This window comes from Thermobia domestica, chromosome 1 (genome assembly GCF_964235325.1).
Source record: "Thermobia domestica chromosome 1, izTheDome1.hap1.1, whole genome shotgun sequence".
Lineage (NCBI taxonomy): Eukaryota > Metazoa > Arthropoda > Insecta > Zygentoma > Lepismatidae > Thermobia > Thermobia domestica.
Window position 1 is genome coordinate 384,134,084 of NC_137454.1, and position 20,207 is coordinate 384,154,290.

The window sequence follows — 20,207 nt, forward strand, 5'->3', positions numbered from 1 at the left end:
CATGTCTTGGTGGTCGTTTTGAAAACGGTGACCCGTATGAACAATTTTTTGCAATATCGCTCTTTAGTTTTTAATGATATGTTGAACGAGGCATCACTCACCCCATGTTTCCATATACAATTTTGAAGTTGGGCCCTGGGCTCCCATGAAGAGTGACCCTGGGAACCACCGAGACAATACCAATCGATGTGCACCATTACATTTTCTATTTGAGTTTTTGTTCGGTTCTTTTATGTTCAACCGTTTTCATATAAGGTTACTGGACGTTTTAACTGTTACAGGCACCATGTATTGGCGGCCATCTTCGGACAAGGTATCACTCACCCCATGTTTTTATTTAAAATTTTAAAGTTGGGCCCCGGCCCCACATTGAGGGGTGGCCCTGGGAAGCCCCGCTTTAACACCATCCGGTGTGTCCTATGGGATTCCCTATTTGAGTTTTTGTTCAGTTTATTTATGTTCAACCGTTTTCATATTAGTGGTACTGGACGTTTTATCAGATACAGGCACCATGTCTTGGTGCCAGATATGAAAAATCTTTTGCCGCAACGCTTCTTAAGGCGGATTTTCATGCCCGCGTTAGAACGGAAGCATCACATGTAGTGTATTCATCGGAAATTATTTTCGTTTTCATACATCCGTGCATGTATTGCGCCAAATTACTACTCGCTAGCTAATGCGCATGCGTAAAATAGAAAGTTTGCGACTTTAGTTTGTAATAATGGATTCCCGAAGGAGAGCTATCGCTTTAGCTGGAATATATTATATTTCAAAACGCCGCCGTCAGAAGTATTTGGTCTAGGAATTAATTCGTGCGGGTGGACAAGAGATGGCGCAACGAACAGAGCGTCCCACAGTTCCGTGTATCCACACATGTGTTGCAAACCCCTGTCATCGCGTATCGTTCGTAGTATAGGGCAGTGGATTAAAGCGTCAACAACACCAGTTTGTAGTTAAGTGAACATGGCGCAATTTGTGCCTGATAAAGTGTTTTTGCGGGGTGTCCTGCTGCATTACTTTAACATGCAGAAAAGTGCGACTGAAAGTCATTGTATTTTGGTGGAAGTGTATGGTGACCATGCTCTAGCTGAGCGAACGTGTCAGAAGTGGTTTGCACGGTTTAGAAGTGGTGATTTCGGCTTGGCAGACCAAGAGCGAGCTGGACAGCCAAAAATATTTCAAGACGAAGAATTGACAGCATTGCTCGAGCAGGATTCGTGTCAAACGCAGGAACAACTTGCAGCAGCATTAGGCGTTGATCAAACAACAGTCTCCAAACGCTTGAAAGCCATGGGAATGATTCAAAAGATGTCACATTGGGTTCCACATGAATTGAAAGACAGAGACGTTGAAAGACGAAAAACCATTTGCGAATTGCTGCTTCAACGACAGAGCAGAAAGGGGTTTCTGCATCGAATTATTACGGGTGATGAGAAGTGGATCCATTACGAGAACTCTAAACGAAAAAAGGCCTGGGTGAAACCAGGTGAACCAGGTCCATCACAACCAAAACGAGATATTCACTGTGCAAAGGTTATGCTGTGCATATGGTGCGATATGAAAGGTGTGGTGTACTATGAGCTGCTGCAACCGGGTGAAACTATGAATGGAGAACGTTATCGACGACAATTAATGCGTTTGAAGCAAGCTCTGGCCAGAACACGACCAGAATGGGAGAACAGACATGATAAACTTATTGTTCAACATGATAACGCTCGCCCACATGTCGCAAAACCGGTCAAAACCTATTTAGAAAATGTCGGATGGGAAGTTTTACCCCACCCGCCGTATTCACCAGACGTTGCTCCTTCGGACTACTACTTGTTCGATTGCATGAACAACGATTTGATTTGACAGCGGTTTACTTCTTCAGAAGATATCGAAACATGGGTCTCTGACTGGATCGCTTCCAAGGATGAGGACTTCTTTCGCCACGGAATCCGTACATTGCCTGACAGATGGGCGAAAGTGGTGGCTAGCGGTGGACAATATTTTTCTTAAGGTATTTATGTATTTTGTGTTTGTACTACAGCTTCAATGTGTGCGTACCAACCGCACGAATTAATTCCTAGACCAAATATGTTAGGAAAATGTGGTGGGTTCACCCCATTTTCCAGCTTCGACGAGAATACGGAATATACAGGAACCTTTTCTTTGAATTAAAATCCGATCCGGATAAATTTTATAAAACAAATAAAAATATTTATAAATCATACTAAAGCATGTTTCAAATTACATTGCTTTTATTTTATATAGGGATTGATAATTTGTACATACCAGTTATTGTATGAACTATTTATTGTTCCCGGTAATACAACTAATTAATTACACAAATATAAAAGTACTAACCATCGATACCAATATTTTCAGCAATTTGATGGCATGTTTTTGTCCTTAATACTGAATCCTTGTATTTCGGATACTTAAGGTTGTCCAAATTTTGTTTTCTCTTACTTGTTCTACGAGCAGTTCTTCAAACGTTGTTCTTACCTCTGCCATGTTAGTCAGTGAATACAATAGTGTACGCGCGCTACTTCCGTCAGAATTGAACAAATTTCTACTCTGACGCGAGTGTAGCGCGCCATCTCCGATGAGTGATTTCATTGGCTGTTTAGCACAATCGCTCGCAACTCACGGAGGTAAAGGACACATGAAAATCCGCCTTTAGTTTTTAAAGATCTATCGCAGGAGGTGTCACTCGAACTGTTTCCATTTAAAATTTTAAAGTTGGGCCTCGGGGCCCCTGAAGCGCGGCTTTGCGAGGCACTGCGATAACACCATTTGGTGTGCCCCATGGCATTACCTATTTGAGTTTTTGTTCGGTTTATCTATGTTCAACCGTTTTTGAAATATCTTCGTGCAAAGATTAAAATGGGTCAGCGTGTATATCAATTGTCTTGTCTTGTCTTGTCTTGTCTTGTCTTCTTCACCTTTACTGGTGTTTTTCTGATACCTTGCACCCCCATAATGGATTTGTGCTGAATAGTTATAAATTAGTTGTTATGCGAATAATTTGGTTTTTTCTTCCTTTTGGAAGTAATATTTCATAACCAAAATCTAAGATTTGATTCTCTGTCTCCAGTATTCTATTATGTCTTTCAATGTGGTCTTTACTTTGTTAAATAATTATAATTGGTTACATTCTTCATTGTATTTTAGAAGTATTACTTCCTTGTATTGATGTCTCTGGAATTTTCTGTATATAGGGATTCACACTTTTTTTAAAATGAAATATTGAATATATAATGATTTGTTCTTAGTATTCGTCATTCTCCATATATATACTTGGAAAACTTAACTAATCATAGTGAGTCCATATATGTTTTGTAAAATTGTGTCCAGCTGTGGTTGATATTTATTTTCAAGTGTAGTCATGAAAAATGATGTTAGGCGTCATTTGATCGCTTCTTTTGTTTTGTGGGGGTTATTTTTTGTTTGTTCATTTGGTTTTTAGGCTGATAAAGAGTCTTGATTTGATTCACTAGTATTTAACGGTTTTGATATAGAAGAGGCAGCTTTAGATGTTAGCTTTTTGTTTGAAGGTTCCTTCAGTTGATTACGATCAATGTCATAGTTTATGAATTGAGCGTAGGTGCGTGGAGAGAGTTTTCTCTTTGAATATAAGAAGTCTTCTCTTATGTCTTGTAGATTTTTATTTCTATCGTTCTTTGAAATATTAGAATTTTGAGAGTAATTTTTGGACGTGGTAGCTTGGGACCATTTCAAAATTCTTTCAGTGTCAAAGTTTGATGTGTCGTCTTTCATAGAATTATTGTCGGTCGTGAATCTTACAAGATTGTTATCTAATATATTCCTCCGCTTTTTCTCTGGGGACTTTCCAATAAGTCTCTGCGTGAATTTTCCTGCGTGAATTTTCCTAATTTATGTAATAGAGCTGCCGAATAAGTCATGTAATTAGCTTTAAGAAAGGAAGTGGCAATGGATGTCTGATCTTTAGATTTTTATGAGAACCAAATCGATAGCTGAATTTTCCAGTTCAGGAGGTCGTTTAATGATTGAATACGCTTCGTTAAATGAGTTTTTCTCTAGCCATCAATCCCATAATTTGTATTTGACGTAATCGCTCTGTGCATTGGGGAAAATCAGCACGATGATTATCCAGGCAATTTATGTGCAGTGTGCTGAATTGTTACAAGAATCTAGCTGATGTGATTGGCCACAATTGACGCAAAGAGTTTTATTTAGACAATTCCATTTCTTATGCCCAAATTTATAGGATCCGCGTGTACATTGCCTGACTGCAGATATATATATATATATATATATATATATATATATATATATATATATATATATATATATATATATATATATGTGTGTGTGTGTGTGTGTGTGTGTGTGTGTGTGTGTGTGTGAACATTTCTCTTCATATAATAAAGTTTGATATCTCATGGTAATTTTTGTGCAACAAAAGTTTGTATTACTGCAGACGTTGGTTGGAGTTCGTTACGTTCGTTTCTCCAAAAAATTCGTCGTGCAGAGATGACTTGTACATCACTTTGTACATTGGTCAGTAAATTGTCCAGTGTCATTTCTGTATCGATACCGTGTACCACTCCAGTAGAATAAATGAGATGGTGTGTGATAAATGCTTCCCACTGATTCTGTTAATATAGGGTGGGTTTAAGAAATTATTTTCCTCATCTTCTGATCTAAGTTTGATTTTTATTAGATTACGACCTACTTTGTCGATGTTTTCTATGCCAGGAATTTCCGCATAGAAAATCATGCGGCTAATTCACATTACGTGTTTTTTTTCCTATATCCTCTGTAAGGGATTTTAAGAATATATAATACGGAGCTAGATAATGAGGTTGATATCTACTCTTTGATATCTGTGTTGCGTTGGTATCTTGATTGAAATGAATTATCTTTACTTTCTCTGTGGCCAGTACGCCACTTTCCGAAGTTGTCTTAGTGGCCATAGTTTCCCTGTTATTGAATAATGAATTTCCTTCTTTCGGTTGTTCAATCTCCATTCTGTTTAATTTTGACGAGCATGGAGGATCCATGAAAGTTATTTCCTTTTCTTTCATTATATCCGATTCTAGATATCATGAACTCTTGATAACATTTCCTATATTTGTATACATCATTATTATTGAATCAGGTAACTATGTATGAATAAATGATAAACCAAGGAAAATAAGAGTAAATAGAGTAGGTCTCACCCAAGAGTTGATTGATGATCACCGAAGCTTCTAGAAAACCACATTGTTCACTAAGCTGAGTTGGCTTAAATGTTTGTGAAATGATTTCTGTGGTTAGCACTGAGGAATTATTAAAGTTACAAATATTGATTGTGTTTTATAGTTCACTACTAGTAATGTTTTGCACTATTAAAAGCACTAATTAAGGAATCTGCTTCAATATTTGATGTCCACAATTTTCATGAGTTGTATTAAATCCGCCATATTTTCGAGATTTTTCAATTGTCTTGTTCTTAAGGTGCACTTTAGTTTAAAATGATACACTGTTATTTCCTTTCTTCATACCTCATAGTAGAGCCATATATATGAGGAAAATGATCGGAAATATTATATATATGAAAGATCATCAGCTACAGGATGTGCGGTTTTTAGATATAACGTGAGAAGAACTTTTAAGGCTGTATGCAAATATTTATATGGGACGTCTGTTTCAGCATCAGCTTCTAAAGTATCAAGAAGTAATGGATGAAAGACTGGTAGGTGAGATAGTTTGTTTTTTCAAGCAAATGTCGGTAAGATGTTGAGTAAGGTGAGGAAAATTTATGTGTTTATGTCAGGAAGTTCGTATATTTATGCGATACGCAAAGCGAGTGCCATGGTGTTCTAGTATTGATAAGCGGTCGTAGAGTCTTGTTGAAGCTTTATACTAAGCAATATGGCCAAAAGTTTTTTTTTTTTTTTAAAAAAAACGACGTGCTAGAAATTTCATTTTCATTTAATGCACAAACTAGCCGAAGGCTAGCACCCATTAGAGGGTTACGCCCTTTGCTGGGAAACGTGCTAGAGATCTTTATTTATTTTTCAGAAAACTGGAAAATTATGTATGAGCAATAACAACGTTTGAGTTGAAGTATTTATTCTATTTCTTCAGAAACTTCAAACTAAAACAACATAGTTTTTAAATTTATTTTCAAGATACTATCTGGGTGCTGAAAATTTGTACATAACATTCTACGTTTGAAGTAGTCGCAGGTACGAAATTGCACAGATCCCCTCTATCATACATAAATACACAATCACACATGATATTTAATCGTTTGAACTTTTGTAGAAATTAATTCCTTAATTAGTATGTAAAGTAAAGGTAGGTTATTCAAATAAATGATCATAGTATTCGATTTAATAGAAATCAACTTCATTATTTTAAATATACATAAAAAACTTTTCGATACATAACGAAATTTTAAAAATGCATTATAACAAATTAGTTCCTTCTAATTAATTTCAAATATATTATAAAAAGTTTCATTTTTTACAATAAAATATATTTTTAAATACCTACGTACAATACTTTTGCTATAATTTCATCCATGTGATGAAAACAAAAAATGATACAAACTTACCATGAAATTTCGTGTTATGAACACACAGATATGATTGGCAAATAGGCAAATTACATCTGTAACCATACATTGTAAAGTTGAAAATAAAATTTCTGCTATTTAGAAAATGCTTAATACTGTTTCCTCAAAACTCATACACAAACGTAAGATTTTCACTTGTATATGTGATTTTTGAACGAATGGTGAATCTTTTTAGGTAAGACAAGAAAAAGTAAAGACAAATTTTGTATTATATTATATGAAGGAAATATAGAGCTTTGCGATGACAAATTGATCATATTGACTGTAGAAGAATTGCTGTGATGATTTCGTGACACAAGAATAAATATGTTTTTCCATTTCTTTGTCTATTTAAACATTAATAAAAGGTTTGGTTTAAAAAGTTTAGCGAAAGCATCATACAATTGTGCCATATAAGCACTTAATTATTTATGACGTATTTCATGTCTTAAATGTAGTGTTGCCAAATCCTTTGTAAATTTTTAGTGCAAAGTGTTTGATAGAAACATCTAAACGTCCCCAGATTTTTTGTTTTACTACATATCACTACAAACTACGGCGTGGGGGAAGGGCAATGAAGGAACAGGAACCAATAGGAAATATAAAATAGAGAAACAGTAACTTACTTTTGAAGCAAACACTAATAGCAAATCATATTTTCTCCACAGAAAATATTCTTCGTAAAGTAAAATCTCAGTAACTGTGTTATTGATTGTTTCCACTGATTCCAAAGCACAACAGTTATTGTATACTGACTTTGGACTGTTAAGTTTTCTAATACTGCAAATTAAATGCAAAAATTCATTGTAAATAAATCAAATGTGATATGTCCTGACTTTCTCCTTTATCAAGCTGGTAACCTTATTGACACTATACGTTACAACATATCGTGAACTTTCATGTCTTGTATATTTCGTGCTTCCCGGGATGAACAGAACCAATATCTATAAGTTTTAGTATTTTATTATTTCTTAGGACGATAATGTATTCTTTCATATAATCTCGACCCTTCAAATGAAGTTTACAATGTCTACGCTATAAACATGATTAGGCTCCTGTGTATCTTTTTTTTTAATGATAAGTGAAAAATTATCGTTGAAGATTGCAGTTTGAAGCAAATTAGACATTCATGTAAATGTTACGATCTTCCCCCGCAGCAAAAATTTGTTGGGCCAACATAGTGTAATAATCGGATAGTTTGCTGCTGATTGGATTGGACAACCAAATACGTTTAGGTAGGCCCTTCAGGAAAATTGGCGCAGCTTTAAGAAACAAACAAGAAAAGCATAATCCTTAAGGCTTACGTAATTTGAATAGAAGGGCTAATATCGAGAAGTTGACTTTTGCCTCAGTCTAAGATACTACTCATGTTATCATTGGCAAGTTGTTTAGAAGTCAACGTTGTATGTGTAAAGGTTTTGCGTAATGCTACTGCTTCCATTGGACGACCATTTACCAACTACTTGCCCAACCACTTTTGCTACTGGGGGGTCTTATTCCTACAGCAAAACTTATGGATGAACGATGCAGGATTTTAGAATATTTCAGTAATCCAGATAAATGTTACAATCTTGCTTCGGGATATATCTTAAGAAGATCTATTCGAAAGAATTAATTATTATTTGTGTGAACAATGCTAAATCGCACTTCGTCTCAAGCAGTTGCAATTAAGTACTTTTGCACGATTATTACAGTTCATAACATTTTTGGATCATTCGCCCAGCTTTACTGCAAGCCTTTAAATATTTCTCTTGTAAAAGTTATTTTGATCGTACAGTATTTAATGTTAGCGAGTATAAAAGGAGAGCCTCGAATCCAAATGGATAGAATATCAATAAAAGAAATTATCGGGAGGAGGTTGTCTTCTAGGTTCGCGATGTCCATCTCGTATGTAGTTCTCCATGTCGCTCACACGCCTGCAAAACAATAAACAAAAACATTACTATTAGTATCTATAAGAAGAGAAGTCAGTTTTCTTATGTGAAATGAAAAGTGACTTTTGTTGGTTCTAGTTTTACGTTTTCAACTATCAAGGCTATATGACATGTGACTTAACGTGGAAAGTGAATGTTAGTTGTTTGGTGAAAAAGAAGCAACACAGACTCATTTCATCCTTAAGGAGGCAGACTACTAAATATTTCTCAAAAGCTAACAATGTTTCTTTTGCCTGTTTTTCGTAAGTGAAAGGAGATAATGAACGGTAACTTACCACAATAATAGATAATGTTATTCTACACCCGAAAATACAAATGGGAAGAATAATCATTGTTGTCATCCGTAGAAATTACTGTGTGACCGAAATTTGAATTACCCAAAAATCTAGGTTAAGGCAGCGACTAGAAAAATGAACTCAACGGTAATTGATAACGCTGTCTGTGTTCGTTGTGAACTACTTTTTAAATAATATTTGTATTTATTTTGTAATAACGTATGTAAGTTATTACAAAATAAATACAAATATTATTAACAAGGAACACAGATAACATGATAAGTCATCAATTACCGTTGAGTTCATTTTTCTAGTCGCTGCCATAACCTAGATTTTTGGGTAATTCAAATTTTGGTCACACTGTAATTTCTACGGATGACAACAATGCTTATTCTTCTTATTTGTATTTTCGGGTGTAGAATAACATTATCTATTATTGTGGTAAGTTACCCTTCATTATCCCCTTTCACTTACGAAAAACAGGCAAAAAAACATTGTTAGCTTTTGAAAAATATTAGTAGTCTGCCCCCTCAAGAAACTCTAAGGCTACGTTTCTGCGTATATAGCATTTGAATCCATCCCATATCAAAGCAACAGGGATAGCCACTGTTGAGTTTTAGGAGCTGGTTACGCCTAGTGATGGGTAAATTCCCGGGAAGATATTTTTCGGGAATATTCCCTGGGAATATTCCCGGGAAGATTCCCTGGGAATATTCCCGGGAAGATTCCCAAAATGGGAATTTATCCGGGAATTTATGTTCAAACAAAAAGAAAATTGTATTCTATTACTATATTATGATTTCAAAGTTGATTTAATTTTTATATCACAGCACTGTTGTCCACAGAGGATTCTTTAAAATGTATATTCTGAACGGTACCATATTACTTTATTAACAATTTATTATATTTAGATAGTACGCATAAATGTATATTTATTTACAATATGTTCTATCAATTAAATATGTGTGAAAAAAATATTTAGTAAATTATATAGTAACAGTTTAAATTTATATGTAAGTGGATTTGCTGAACTTGACTCTATTGCTGATATTATAAACACATTAAATTTATAAATGTTATAAACTAATTAGATTGGGTAAATGCTAGAAGATACATGCCTCACCAATTTGTCAACATTTGCGCATACATATTTATGTTCACAAAATTTGCAAGATACTTACTTATATTTTAGCACGTAATATTGCCATACACGACCTTTCATTCTACCTATTTCTCGAAATTCCATACGTTAATTTACATGTAAAAGAAGTCCGAGTACTTCTTCAGAAATTCGAGTCAGAGAGAGGAAACAGCCCGACGTCTATTACTAATTGTGGTTCAGTGTTTATTAGTACTTCATCTCTATTTCTACATAATTCTAAATTACTTTACAAAATGGTTCCTTTTCATCATTTGTAAATTAGTACTTTGCTAATTTTGGCTGTTCTTTAGCATTGGGGGCCAGATTTGCATTTAACTTTTTTGCGATATTCTATTCCGATGCGTTTGTTTTATGGTTTCATACGTTAAATTATGTTACCAACATTAAATTCAGACAGCGTTCAGAGCGAGCGTTAGCGAATGAAGGTGGGTTAGACCCCCGCATGGCACGTTGTTTTCTATCTTCGTTACCAACAATTCACTTTCTTTTCTCACATAAATCACTTCCACTTACTTTTCCGTTTTGCATAAGTCCCCTACTGCCCTAAAAAATGTGTTCGATACTTTCTTGACTACTTGAACATCACTATCAACTCATTTCTTATGTAAATCATCCTAATTTTTGCTAGTTTGCCCCAATTCTAAACAATTACCTTACTTTTTAGTGCAAATGAAAGTGGAACAAAAATTATATTACTAGTTATACAAAGTACAGTCAAAGAATTTTAAATTTTTTAACTTCCAAATTGTTTCAAACCTAGAATTAAATCATAATATATTAAAATAAAGTAATTAGTCATATTGTTCTTATAATTTGGAAGATAAAGTAAAGAAATGGAAATAAATTCCTTCCCGGGAATTTAAAGGCCAGGGAAAAAACCCGGGAATATTCCCATTTTTAAATTCCTTCCCACCGGGAATATTCCCACTGCCCATCACTAGTTACGCCCATGAGAATTTTGGGGAAGACAAATTTTAATTGCAGAATGGTATAATTAAACTAAAGGATAGCAAATTTGGGCTAAAGAACGGTAAATTTGGGGGAAAATGGTAAATTAGCAGGGAAAAATGGTAAATTTTAGAGGAAGAATGGTAAATTTTGGGGGAATGATGGTAAATTTTTTGAAGGTATGTTAAAGTTAGGGGAATATGGATCCATGCAAAACAAATCAGACTCCCTGTTATTTCATTATATTCTCTATATCATTATACTTTCTTTCGGAAATAATCAAAAACGTCTTTTCCCTATTGTACTAAGGTACAGTAAAACTTCCCACATAAGGAGTGTATTGAAAAGTAGTTAGCAACATTGGGGGCATCGGTGTGCACTTGCGAGGCTGCATAGACGGCAAAACCTGGAAGCACCTGGTCAGTTGAAGTCTTGTAAACGGATAGCTGCGTGCTTGTTGCTGTGTTCCGAGTTGGATGGGAAATGTCGCGTGTGAAAGGGGAAGTGAAGTGGGAAATCCTGCACAATTGGTGCACTGTCAAAGGCATAACATACAATCAGATAGGAAAAAAGTGTGGGGTTCATCATACAACTGTGAATTCAGTCATCGCGAAATTCGGTGAACATTACAGCTTTGAAGATATGCCGAGATCCGGGCGGAAAAAGGGTCCCAGAAACCCTGGACTCGACCGTGAAATTGTGCGGTTCATACACCAAAATCCATCAATGTCTGTGCGGGATTTGGCTACCAAAGCGAGAACGTCCATAAGAATGACTCAGCGTATCAAGGCCAGACATAATTTGAAGACCTATAAGAAGCAAAAACGTGCGAAACAAACACCAAAGCAGAGATAAACGGCACAAACAAGAGCCCGCAAGCTGTATGACAACATCGTAAAGTCACCAGAGCGACGTGTGTTGATGGACGATGAAACGTACGTAAAAGAGGACTTAAAAACACTTTCCGGATCCCAATATTATACTGCACGCAATGCTGGGGATGTATGTGCTGCACAGAGGTACGTTGACGTGGGAAAATGTGGAGAAAAAGCAGGGGTGCCCACAAGGGGGGGCTATGACAAACTGCGTCATTGAAATATTTGGGGGGGGGGTAAAAATCTATATAAATATGTTTGATGGGGGGGTAAAATTAATCAAAATGAAGATTTTTTCATGGAAGAACACCTACGGATAGACAATTGGGGGGGTGCGTCATGGACATAAGGGGGGGTGGGCACCACTGGGAAAAAGTACTGGTATGGCAGACAATCTGCTCCTGTGGTTTGCGCTACGGTATTTTTTATGCAGAATCCACCATAAACGCAGAAGTGTACCGAAAGGAATGTTTACAAAAAAGACTGCTGCCATTGTATAAAAGGCATGCAATCCCCCCCTTGTTTTGACCCGACTTAGCAACAGCACACTATGCTAAGACGACAGTACAGTGGCTCAATAAACAGAACATCGAGTTTGTAGGGAAACACATGAATCCTCCAAACTGCCCACAACTCCGTCCAATCGAAAAATATTGGGCAATTGTCAAACGCAACTTCCGAAAGAATGATAAACCAGTGCGCAACATGGCGGACTTCAAGAGAAACTGGGCTGCAGCATGAAGGAAATGCACCGTCGAGACTGTGCAACGGTTAATGGCTGGAATTAAACAGAAACTATGTTCATATGCACGACGGGACATGTAAGTTGTATTTTCTTTGTCATGTAGATACATAGAGGTTCTCTATTAATAAAAATGTGGGTTTGCTTCATTTTTTATCTTTTCTTCTGACTTCCCTGACATATGCAATGTTGCTAACTACTTTTCGATACACTCCTTATTTATGTATTTGGGAAAGTAATCTGTGGCTAGACCAGAACGAAGATGGGAAAATAATTTAGAGCTAAATTTTGTATAGATGGGCAACAATGTGTCTGATTAGATTGGGCTTGGAACGGAATATTATCATCTTCTATAATGAACTTATAGTTTCTGCAGTCATGACTGTTATACTTTCCTAAAGCATGCAATTGGTAAATTATTTACCTGTTTCATTTCTACCATAAAATACAAGGTGTGTACATAGGTATATATGATATGTAATACATTGTATGTGATGAAACTGAAGGTTTAATTAGTTGGCGAAAATGTTACACATCGAAATTTTAATTAAAAATATTGTGCTTTGCTCAGAGATTGTCTGATCTTTCTATTTTTAATAATTAAAACAAAGCTAACATTAACCAGAGAGTTATTTTACGGAAATTACTGGAACAGAGGGAGAAACGGATATAACACACAACTGTTTGTTGAGTTAAATAGCAAAACGCTATTAGGGTTGCTTCAATCATATCCGTTGAGTACGTACAGTGGCGTATTTACGATTTTATTTCGGAGGTGGGGGGCTTTGCTAACTTTAGTCCTGGAAATCTGAAAATTCTGCAAGATATGTCATTTACTTTAATATAGTAAATACAATTTCGGGAGGGGGGCTTAAACCCGTAAGCCCCTCCCTAAATACGCCACTGAATACGTATATCATCATAAAATAATCACTTCAAGGAAGAATAGCGAATTTTAATTAAAAGGATTTCATACTTTTGTTTCTAGTTTCGATGCTATATAAAACATGGGTAAATGGTTAACGTGAGATTTGAACCACCAGAAATCAAAACGGTCTCCCACGATGAAGACGTATAACCATATAGCCGCGAGGGAGTTTGATTGTGAATTACGAAAAAGAACATATTAATGCAAATAGAAATGGTTCAACCAGAAATCGTCATTAGCGTTGCATGTATAACTACATACTAAAAGTAATGCTGTGTAGATGTCCTTATTGAATCAAGATAAAATTAAAGCAGGGTTTTTATTTCGGACGGCAAGGGCAATCTCCCTAAGCTTGCGAAACCCATGTTTTTAATAAATTATGAACTAATAAAAAACGTGAAACTTATCTCGGTGATCAATCTTACTACTCGCTCCCCCGACCCTGGCAAAACCTCAAATGACACTTTTGAGTTACCAATTCTTTTTATAACAGAAAATGCTGATTAATTTGTCAGTTGCTTTTATCCCCGATTTATCAAGATAAATCCTGAGCTCTTTATCTTTGAAAATAGCTATCTTTTAAAATACTATCATTTGATTCGCCTTAATGTGTCATCCATATATAAAACTTTTTTCTTTCTTAAAAAAAGTGAAAGAGAAATATATATATATATACAAATAAAATATTTACTGGCATTCAGGGGTACCCAAGAAAATTTTCTAGGGGGGGGGGCATCTCCATCGTTGCTATATTTCTGGTATTTCATATAGTATACGTGCTTTGCTACATTACGCATACACTTTCGTGAGCCAAGGGGAGCCGTGCCCCACCCTGCCCTCCCCTTCGGGCACCCATGCTGACATTTGAAATGGAATATTGAACGAAGTGAGTTAACACCATCTTCTGACCACATGCAAGAGATATAAAGATGTATATTCTCCGTTGAAACTCAGGTTCTATTGGTTTCATAAGTATTAGCCAATCAAATTCAGACAATGTCGAGAAAGAGTGGCGCTGTCATAAACAAAAGAATAAGGAGGTCAACCGTTTAGCATATTTATCAGCTTTCGAGGGCAAAATAAAGGATAAACTAGAAGAATGTAATAAATATATTAATTAATAAACTACCTTTGTATATCGAAAACGTATATCATTGTTCCCTAATCTAATTCAAAAGCATGAAAACATTTTCCCTCTTGTATTTTGTACGTCACCCTCGAAGCTTTCTTGTGCACGAGGATTCTTAGCTGCCAACTTACACAAAGTTATTCTTTCTCTTCATCAAGAAGAATGACGATGTTGGGGGGAGGGGTGAATGGGGCAACTGCTCCCTCCTGGTGCTTACATCTGCTCCATCGACTCCCACGCAGATATGTTGTGTTGTAATATAGGTCAAGTAACATAAATGTTTCTACATTTTCGGCTATACAGAAAAATAGCAACCCCCAGAATATTTCTGTCTCTTTGTCTCCTGCATACCTCCTATGATTCTCATCAGGGTGCGAATTGGCGGGGGGGATGCCAGGGATTTCCCCCCCTGACAAAAATCTTTCCCACTCTGGAGAAGAAAAATTTTATCCCTGGCAGGGATAACTTTCTCCCCCTCTGGAGTATTTTTAAATGGACATAAAGATAAGATAGAAAAAGGGAACAATTCTTACTTTGCGTAGCTAACCTAAATATTACTTGAGTGAAAATTTATGAAAGATCTCACATCTCAACTGTTTTGTACTTGTTAGTATATATATATATATATATATATATATATATATATATATATATATATATATATATATATATATATATATATATATATATATGTGTGTGTGTGTGTGTGTGTGGAAGGACTGGGTGCGCATATGGGTGAAATTCATCCCCCCCTGGGAAAATTTTTCAATTCGCACACTGATTCTCATTATTCCCATCTGCCGTATATAAATACACAAAAGTGCGTAATATTTAATTTCAAGAGTCATCTATACCTTTATGTATCACGTGTTATCTGTTTGCGTGGTTCGAGAAGTATGGATATAGAAACTGGCCCTCGTTGACTATGAGAGTATTTGTTATGGACATTTCACTAATTTTCTTGGTTGCCATTGTAGAAACAGACAAGTTTAAGGACTAGAAGATAACTTCAGCACTAAAATAAAGTCAAATGACTTTTAAATATAATAATATCTATTCTTTGTTTCTAAAAGTACAACTTGTACTTAGTATGTGTACTCTATGTGAGATATATCGACGATTGCTTAACCCCTTACCGCATGCCGTGTCATATGTGGCACATACACTTTTTTCATTTTAGCTTTTTTGTGATTTATCAAAGGCATCAAATGACTGTTTTGTCTACTGCGTGAGATATTGACGTGTATGAATAAGAGATTTTGGTGTCATCTGGCATGTTCTTTGTGAGTTGTAAGTGTGTCATATATGGCACTCATTTCTCGTCGGAATTAAGTGAAAATCTAAAATTCAAGATTTAATTCATTTTTCAAATTTCCATATGAGGATTTCCAATACTGATTTTTTTTTTCGCTAAAAGAAAAAATCATGCAGAAAGGGGTTAAAAGATATACACAGAGAAAAATCCGTTCTCCGGACAGCGGTATATTGTACAAATATACGGTATCCTCTTGCTTACTATAGAAATCAGTATGGAGCATCGTTATCCGTATGCTACATAGGCACTGCCCTTAGATGTTACATCATGCCGTTGCAGGATGTCTGACATCTAACAGTTTTCTGTATATCACATGCATATACATATGTTACCTTCGTCAGCTATATGTTATATACGTTCAATTGTATGTGAGATCCTGACCGCCTACATTGTTTCATACGTAACGTACGTATAGATGGAACACTTATACAGAAGTATTATAAAACATGCTTTTTCAGTTATACGTCTGCTGTACGTTAAGTCCAAAAACTACAGGAATTACGCATGTAACCTATCTTTTTAAGTACACCACCTACATTTTTTTTCTCAGTGTACTAAGAGAATGGATTTGATGAATTATCCGAATATACGAAATATTTTCTTGCTTCGACCGCGACATCATTTCTTAGTTAGATAAGAGATTGTTAGCATATTATGATAATATTCACTTCACAAATTCCAGCTGACTTCCAGAAAAAAATCTGCGTAGGCCAATGGGTGGTTACGATAAACCTTCTCTCTTTTAGATTTTGTTAGCAGGGTTTCTCACCTTCTGGTCCTTTGAACTAGATTTTCAATTGTTAGATGTCCTTTTCTGAAATACAGAGGAAGCCGAGGTTTACGTATGTGTTCCTGTTTCTGTACTTAGCTGTCCAAACAGGTGTTTTGTTTCTTTGGATTATCTATGCCGAAAATGATGCTGTTAAAACAACTCGATTTTAACACAAGTCAGTGGTCCCAGTATGACTACCAGTTTAGCGTGTTAACACCAATGATCTGGTGTTGCGGTTAACACATGCCTAATATTACCGATTTAACACTAGATGATGTTGAGCGGTGTGAAAATGACACCGCAACGGTGTTACAGGACTAGGTGATTAAACGAAAGAACGCGAGAATGGGATCAGCGCCACGGTGATCTTTGTATATATACATCATGTATTGTTAATAACCCTCTAGTTAGCATGGTGAATGGAACAATTGTGATATTAACAATAATAACCGTATTATTCATCAATGGTCAACGAGACTTTTCTCTTGTTAAGAACAATGACTCAGCGAGGGTATCTCAGGCGCCTGAAAAATCATGTATGTTGTAATTTAAAGAGTCTTCCAAGTAGATCATAAATATCGAGTAACTGATAATATCAAAAAGGAGAGAAATTAAACCAGAGTAAGGGGCAGATGCGTCTGCTAGTAAGACAGTAAATAAACGACAAGAGCAGGGGTAGTGGAGGAACCTTAAAAAAATATAACTGATATCGTGAGCCTATGAATTTTCTGACATTTACATGAACGCATGTGCTGCTATCTGCTGTTCATATGTTCACTATGTTCCTCTTCGTTGCCGACTATATTTCGTTCCTCGTAACCACTTATAAATAATTTATGCCACAGTTTATTATCCCTCATATGAGACATGTCCGTTTAATAACAAAGAAAATATTATTGTAAAAGTAGTCATTTGACAATTGTATACAAACAGCAATGATGTTTTACTAACATGACTCCTCATTATGTCAGATGGTTGATTGATCGATCATTTTTACATTTTACTCCAAAGTGCAATGGAGTTAAAGCAACATCAGACTTTCTGTAGATATTTAGTACAATTCGGGTGATGCAGATCCATTGTGTTGAATTGATACAACGATACTTTCCCTGTGTGTGCTAAAAATGATCACACTTTCGTAGATGCGTTCATATGAGTCTTCTTGTATCTAATGCTAGTTTTTATTGTGATATTACAAGTTAATGCACATGCTTCATGTGGAAAAAAGTTAGTACGATTTTAAAGTAGTTATCAATATTTTGATATACAGAATTTTCCCTATTTGAATAATTCAGTGAATCTTACCAATACATTAATTTTACTATTGTACATTACATCAATCTTTCGTACCCGGCTGGATTCATAGGATGGTGTTGCTCTCTAGCGGGTCTTGGTGCATGGTGCTCCATGTTGGGCGATCTCTGAGGATATTGTCTGTATCCACGAGCAGCTAACTCCTCGCCTGGAAGGATTTCTGGTGAACTCCTAACTGTATTCGTAGGATAGACGGATCCTTTCCCTTGAGGTCCTGACTGCCTTTTCAGCGCAGATTTCAACCTGAAATACAACCAATTTTTTTCAGTAAGTAAACGTTTATTGACATTTAGTATTGAAGAATAATTAGAAACTATGATAAAATACAACATATACTTGCAAAACATGATAAATGTTATATTATAACTAGGGCAACCCAAAAGCATAAAGAGCATAAAAAGCATAACTGCAGTTTACACCTATGGTTGATACCTTCAACATGGTTGTGGTTGTCTAAGGATCCAGAAGAAACTAATTTTAAGAGCATAATAAAGCATAATTTTGGAAAATAAAGCATAAAGCATAATTTAAAATATATAGCACAATTCTTGGAAAATTCTATTAGAACAATTTTTGGAAAATTCTGTTAAACTGAAAGTTTAACATACTGTATTAATATTTTTCAAAACCACTATTTACAATGCAAACCTTTGAGAACACACAATGCAACAATGAAAAACTTATTTTTATTTCTGTAAAATTTTCCGTGTAATCCTTTGAAGTGGAGAAAAGAAAAAAGGTAAAGAAGAAGAAAATTTTCCACCAACAATGAATTAACAATAGTTTTATTCTAAGTGTAACTACGCAGTTATGTATGATGATTCGAAATGTACAAAAAGTGCACAAGAACTCCACAGTGTACACTCATGTCCAAAATTATTGTCGCATGTCTATAAATATGTTGTTGTAGGAATATAATTCGATAACGAATTCGCCCTGTATTTCTTATAATGTTAGAATGTTTATAATCAGGAAAGACATGTATGTGGGAAATTTCATGTCAAAACAGCAGTAAATAAGAACAATAAAATGAAAATAAAACTTTCTTGTCCATTTAGCAACATTTTGTTTTACTCATTCTAATTTTCGTATTTATAATTCTTTCCCTATGAAATTTACCACAAATATACATTTCCCGATTATACACATAGTATCAGTATTAAAAGCAACCTGCAAAATCATTATCAAATTACATTCTTACAAGAAGACAGTTATAGATATGCGACAATCATTTTGGACACGAGTGTACCTCTTGAACTTGAGCATTTTGGTGGCATCTTTTACTTTCTCTTTCTGTATATATGCACCTCTAAGGCGCACACAATTGTTAAAAAACTGACTCGAGTGAAGCATATCTCTTTACAAATGCATTAAGTAGAAAGTTCATTAAATATGAAATAAATTGGTTGCATAAAATATTAATAAATAGATCAAGATATTTAGAATATTTAATGTATAGTAAATATTATACATTACAGACTCTTTATGTTAAACAATGATTGAAATTAACAATAAAGCATAATAAAGCATAATTTGGAAAAATATAAAACATAATTAAGCAAAAAATACAGCATAATGTGGGTTGCTCTAATTATTACTATAAAACAAACCAAAATTTCAAAATAGGAAACATAAGTCAATATATAGCAGAGATGGCGTGGTCAATGAAAGCTTCAACCTATAATCCACTTACCTAACACGCATCGTGACCCACCAGGCGCTGGACCCACGACCCACCATTACTCACCACGAATCGTGATCCCCTCTGATCCACCATGACTCACTACCCTGTTGACCCATGACTCACTCACCAAAATCACAAATCTTAACCCACTTGACCACGACCCACTTACCAAATCACAAATCTTAATCCACTTGATTCAACGAAATCACAAATCTTAATCCACTTGACCCATGACCCACTTACCAAATCACAAATCTTAATCCACTTGATTCAACGAAATCACAAATCTTAATCCACTTGACCCATGACCCACTTACCAAATCACAAATCTTAATCCACTTGATTCAACGAAATCACAAATCTTAATCCACTTGACCCATGACCCACTTACCAAATCACAAATCTTAATCCACTTGACCCATGACCCACTTACCAAATCACAAATCTTAATCCACTTGACCCATGACCCACTTACCAAATCACAAATCTTAATCCACTTGATTCAACGAAATCACAAATCTTAATCCACTTGACCCATGACCCACTTACCAAATC

At 35.4% G+C, this 20,207-nt stretch overlaps 1 protein-coding gene across 1 annotated transcript in view; it reads right to left on the reverse strand.

Annotated features, from left to right (window-relative positions):
• Positions 1 to 6,353: 6,353 nt before the first annotated feature.
• LOC145664826 (uncharacterized) overlaps positions 6,354 to 20,207 on the reverse strand; it is a 39,692-nt gene continuing 25,838 nt past the window's right edge. The window contains exons 3-4 of the mRNA XM_081731825.1: positions 18,005 to 18,211; positions 6,354 to 8,490 (exon numbers count right to left, since the gene is read on the reverse strand). Coding sequence (XP_081587951.1) covers positions 8,406 to 8,490; positions 18,005 to 18,211 — 292 coding nt within the window. The 3' untranslated portion in view covers positions 6,354 to 8,405. The remainder of the gene's footprint in view (positions 8,491 to 18,004; positions 18,212 to 20,207) is intronic.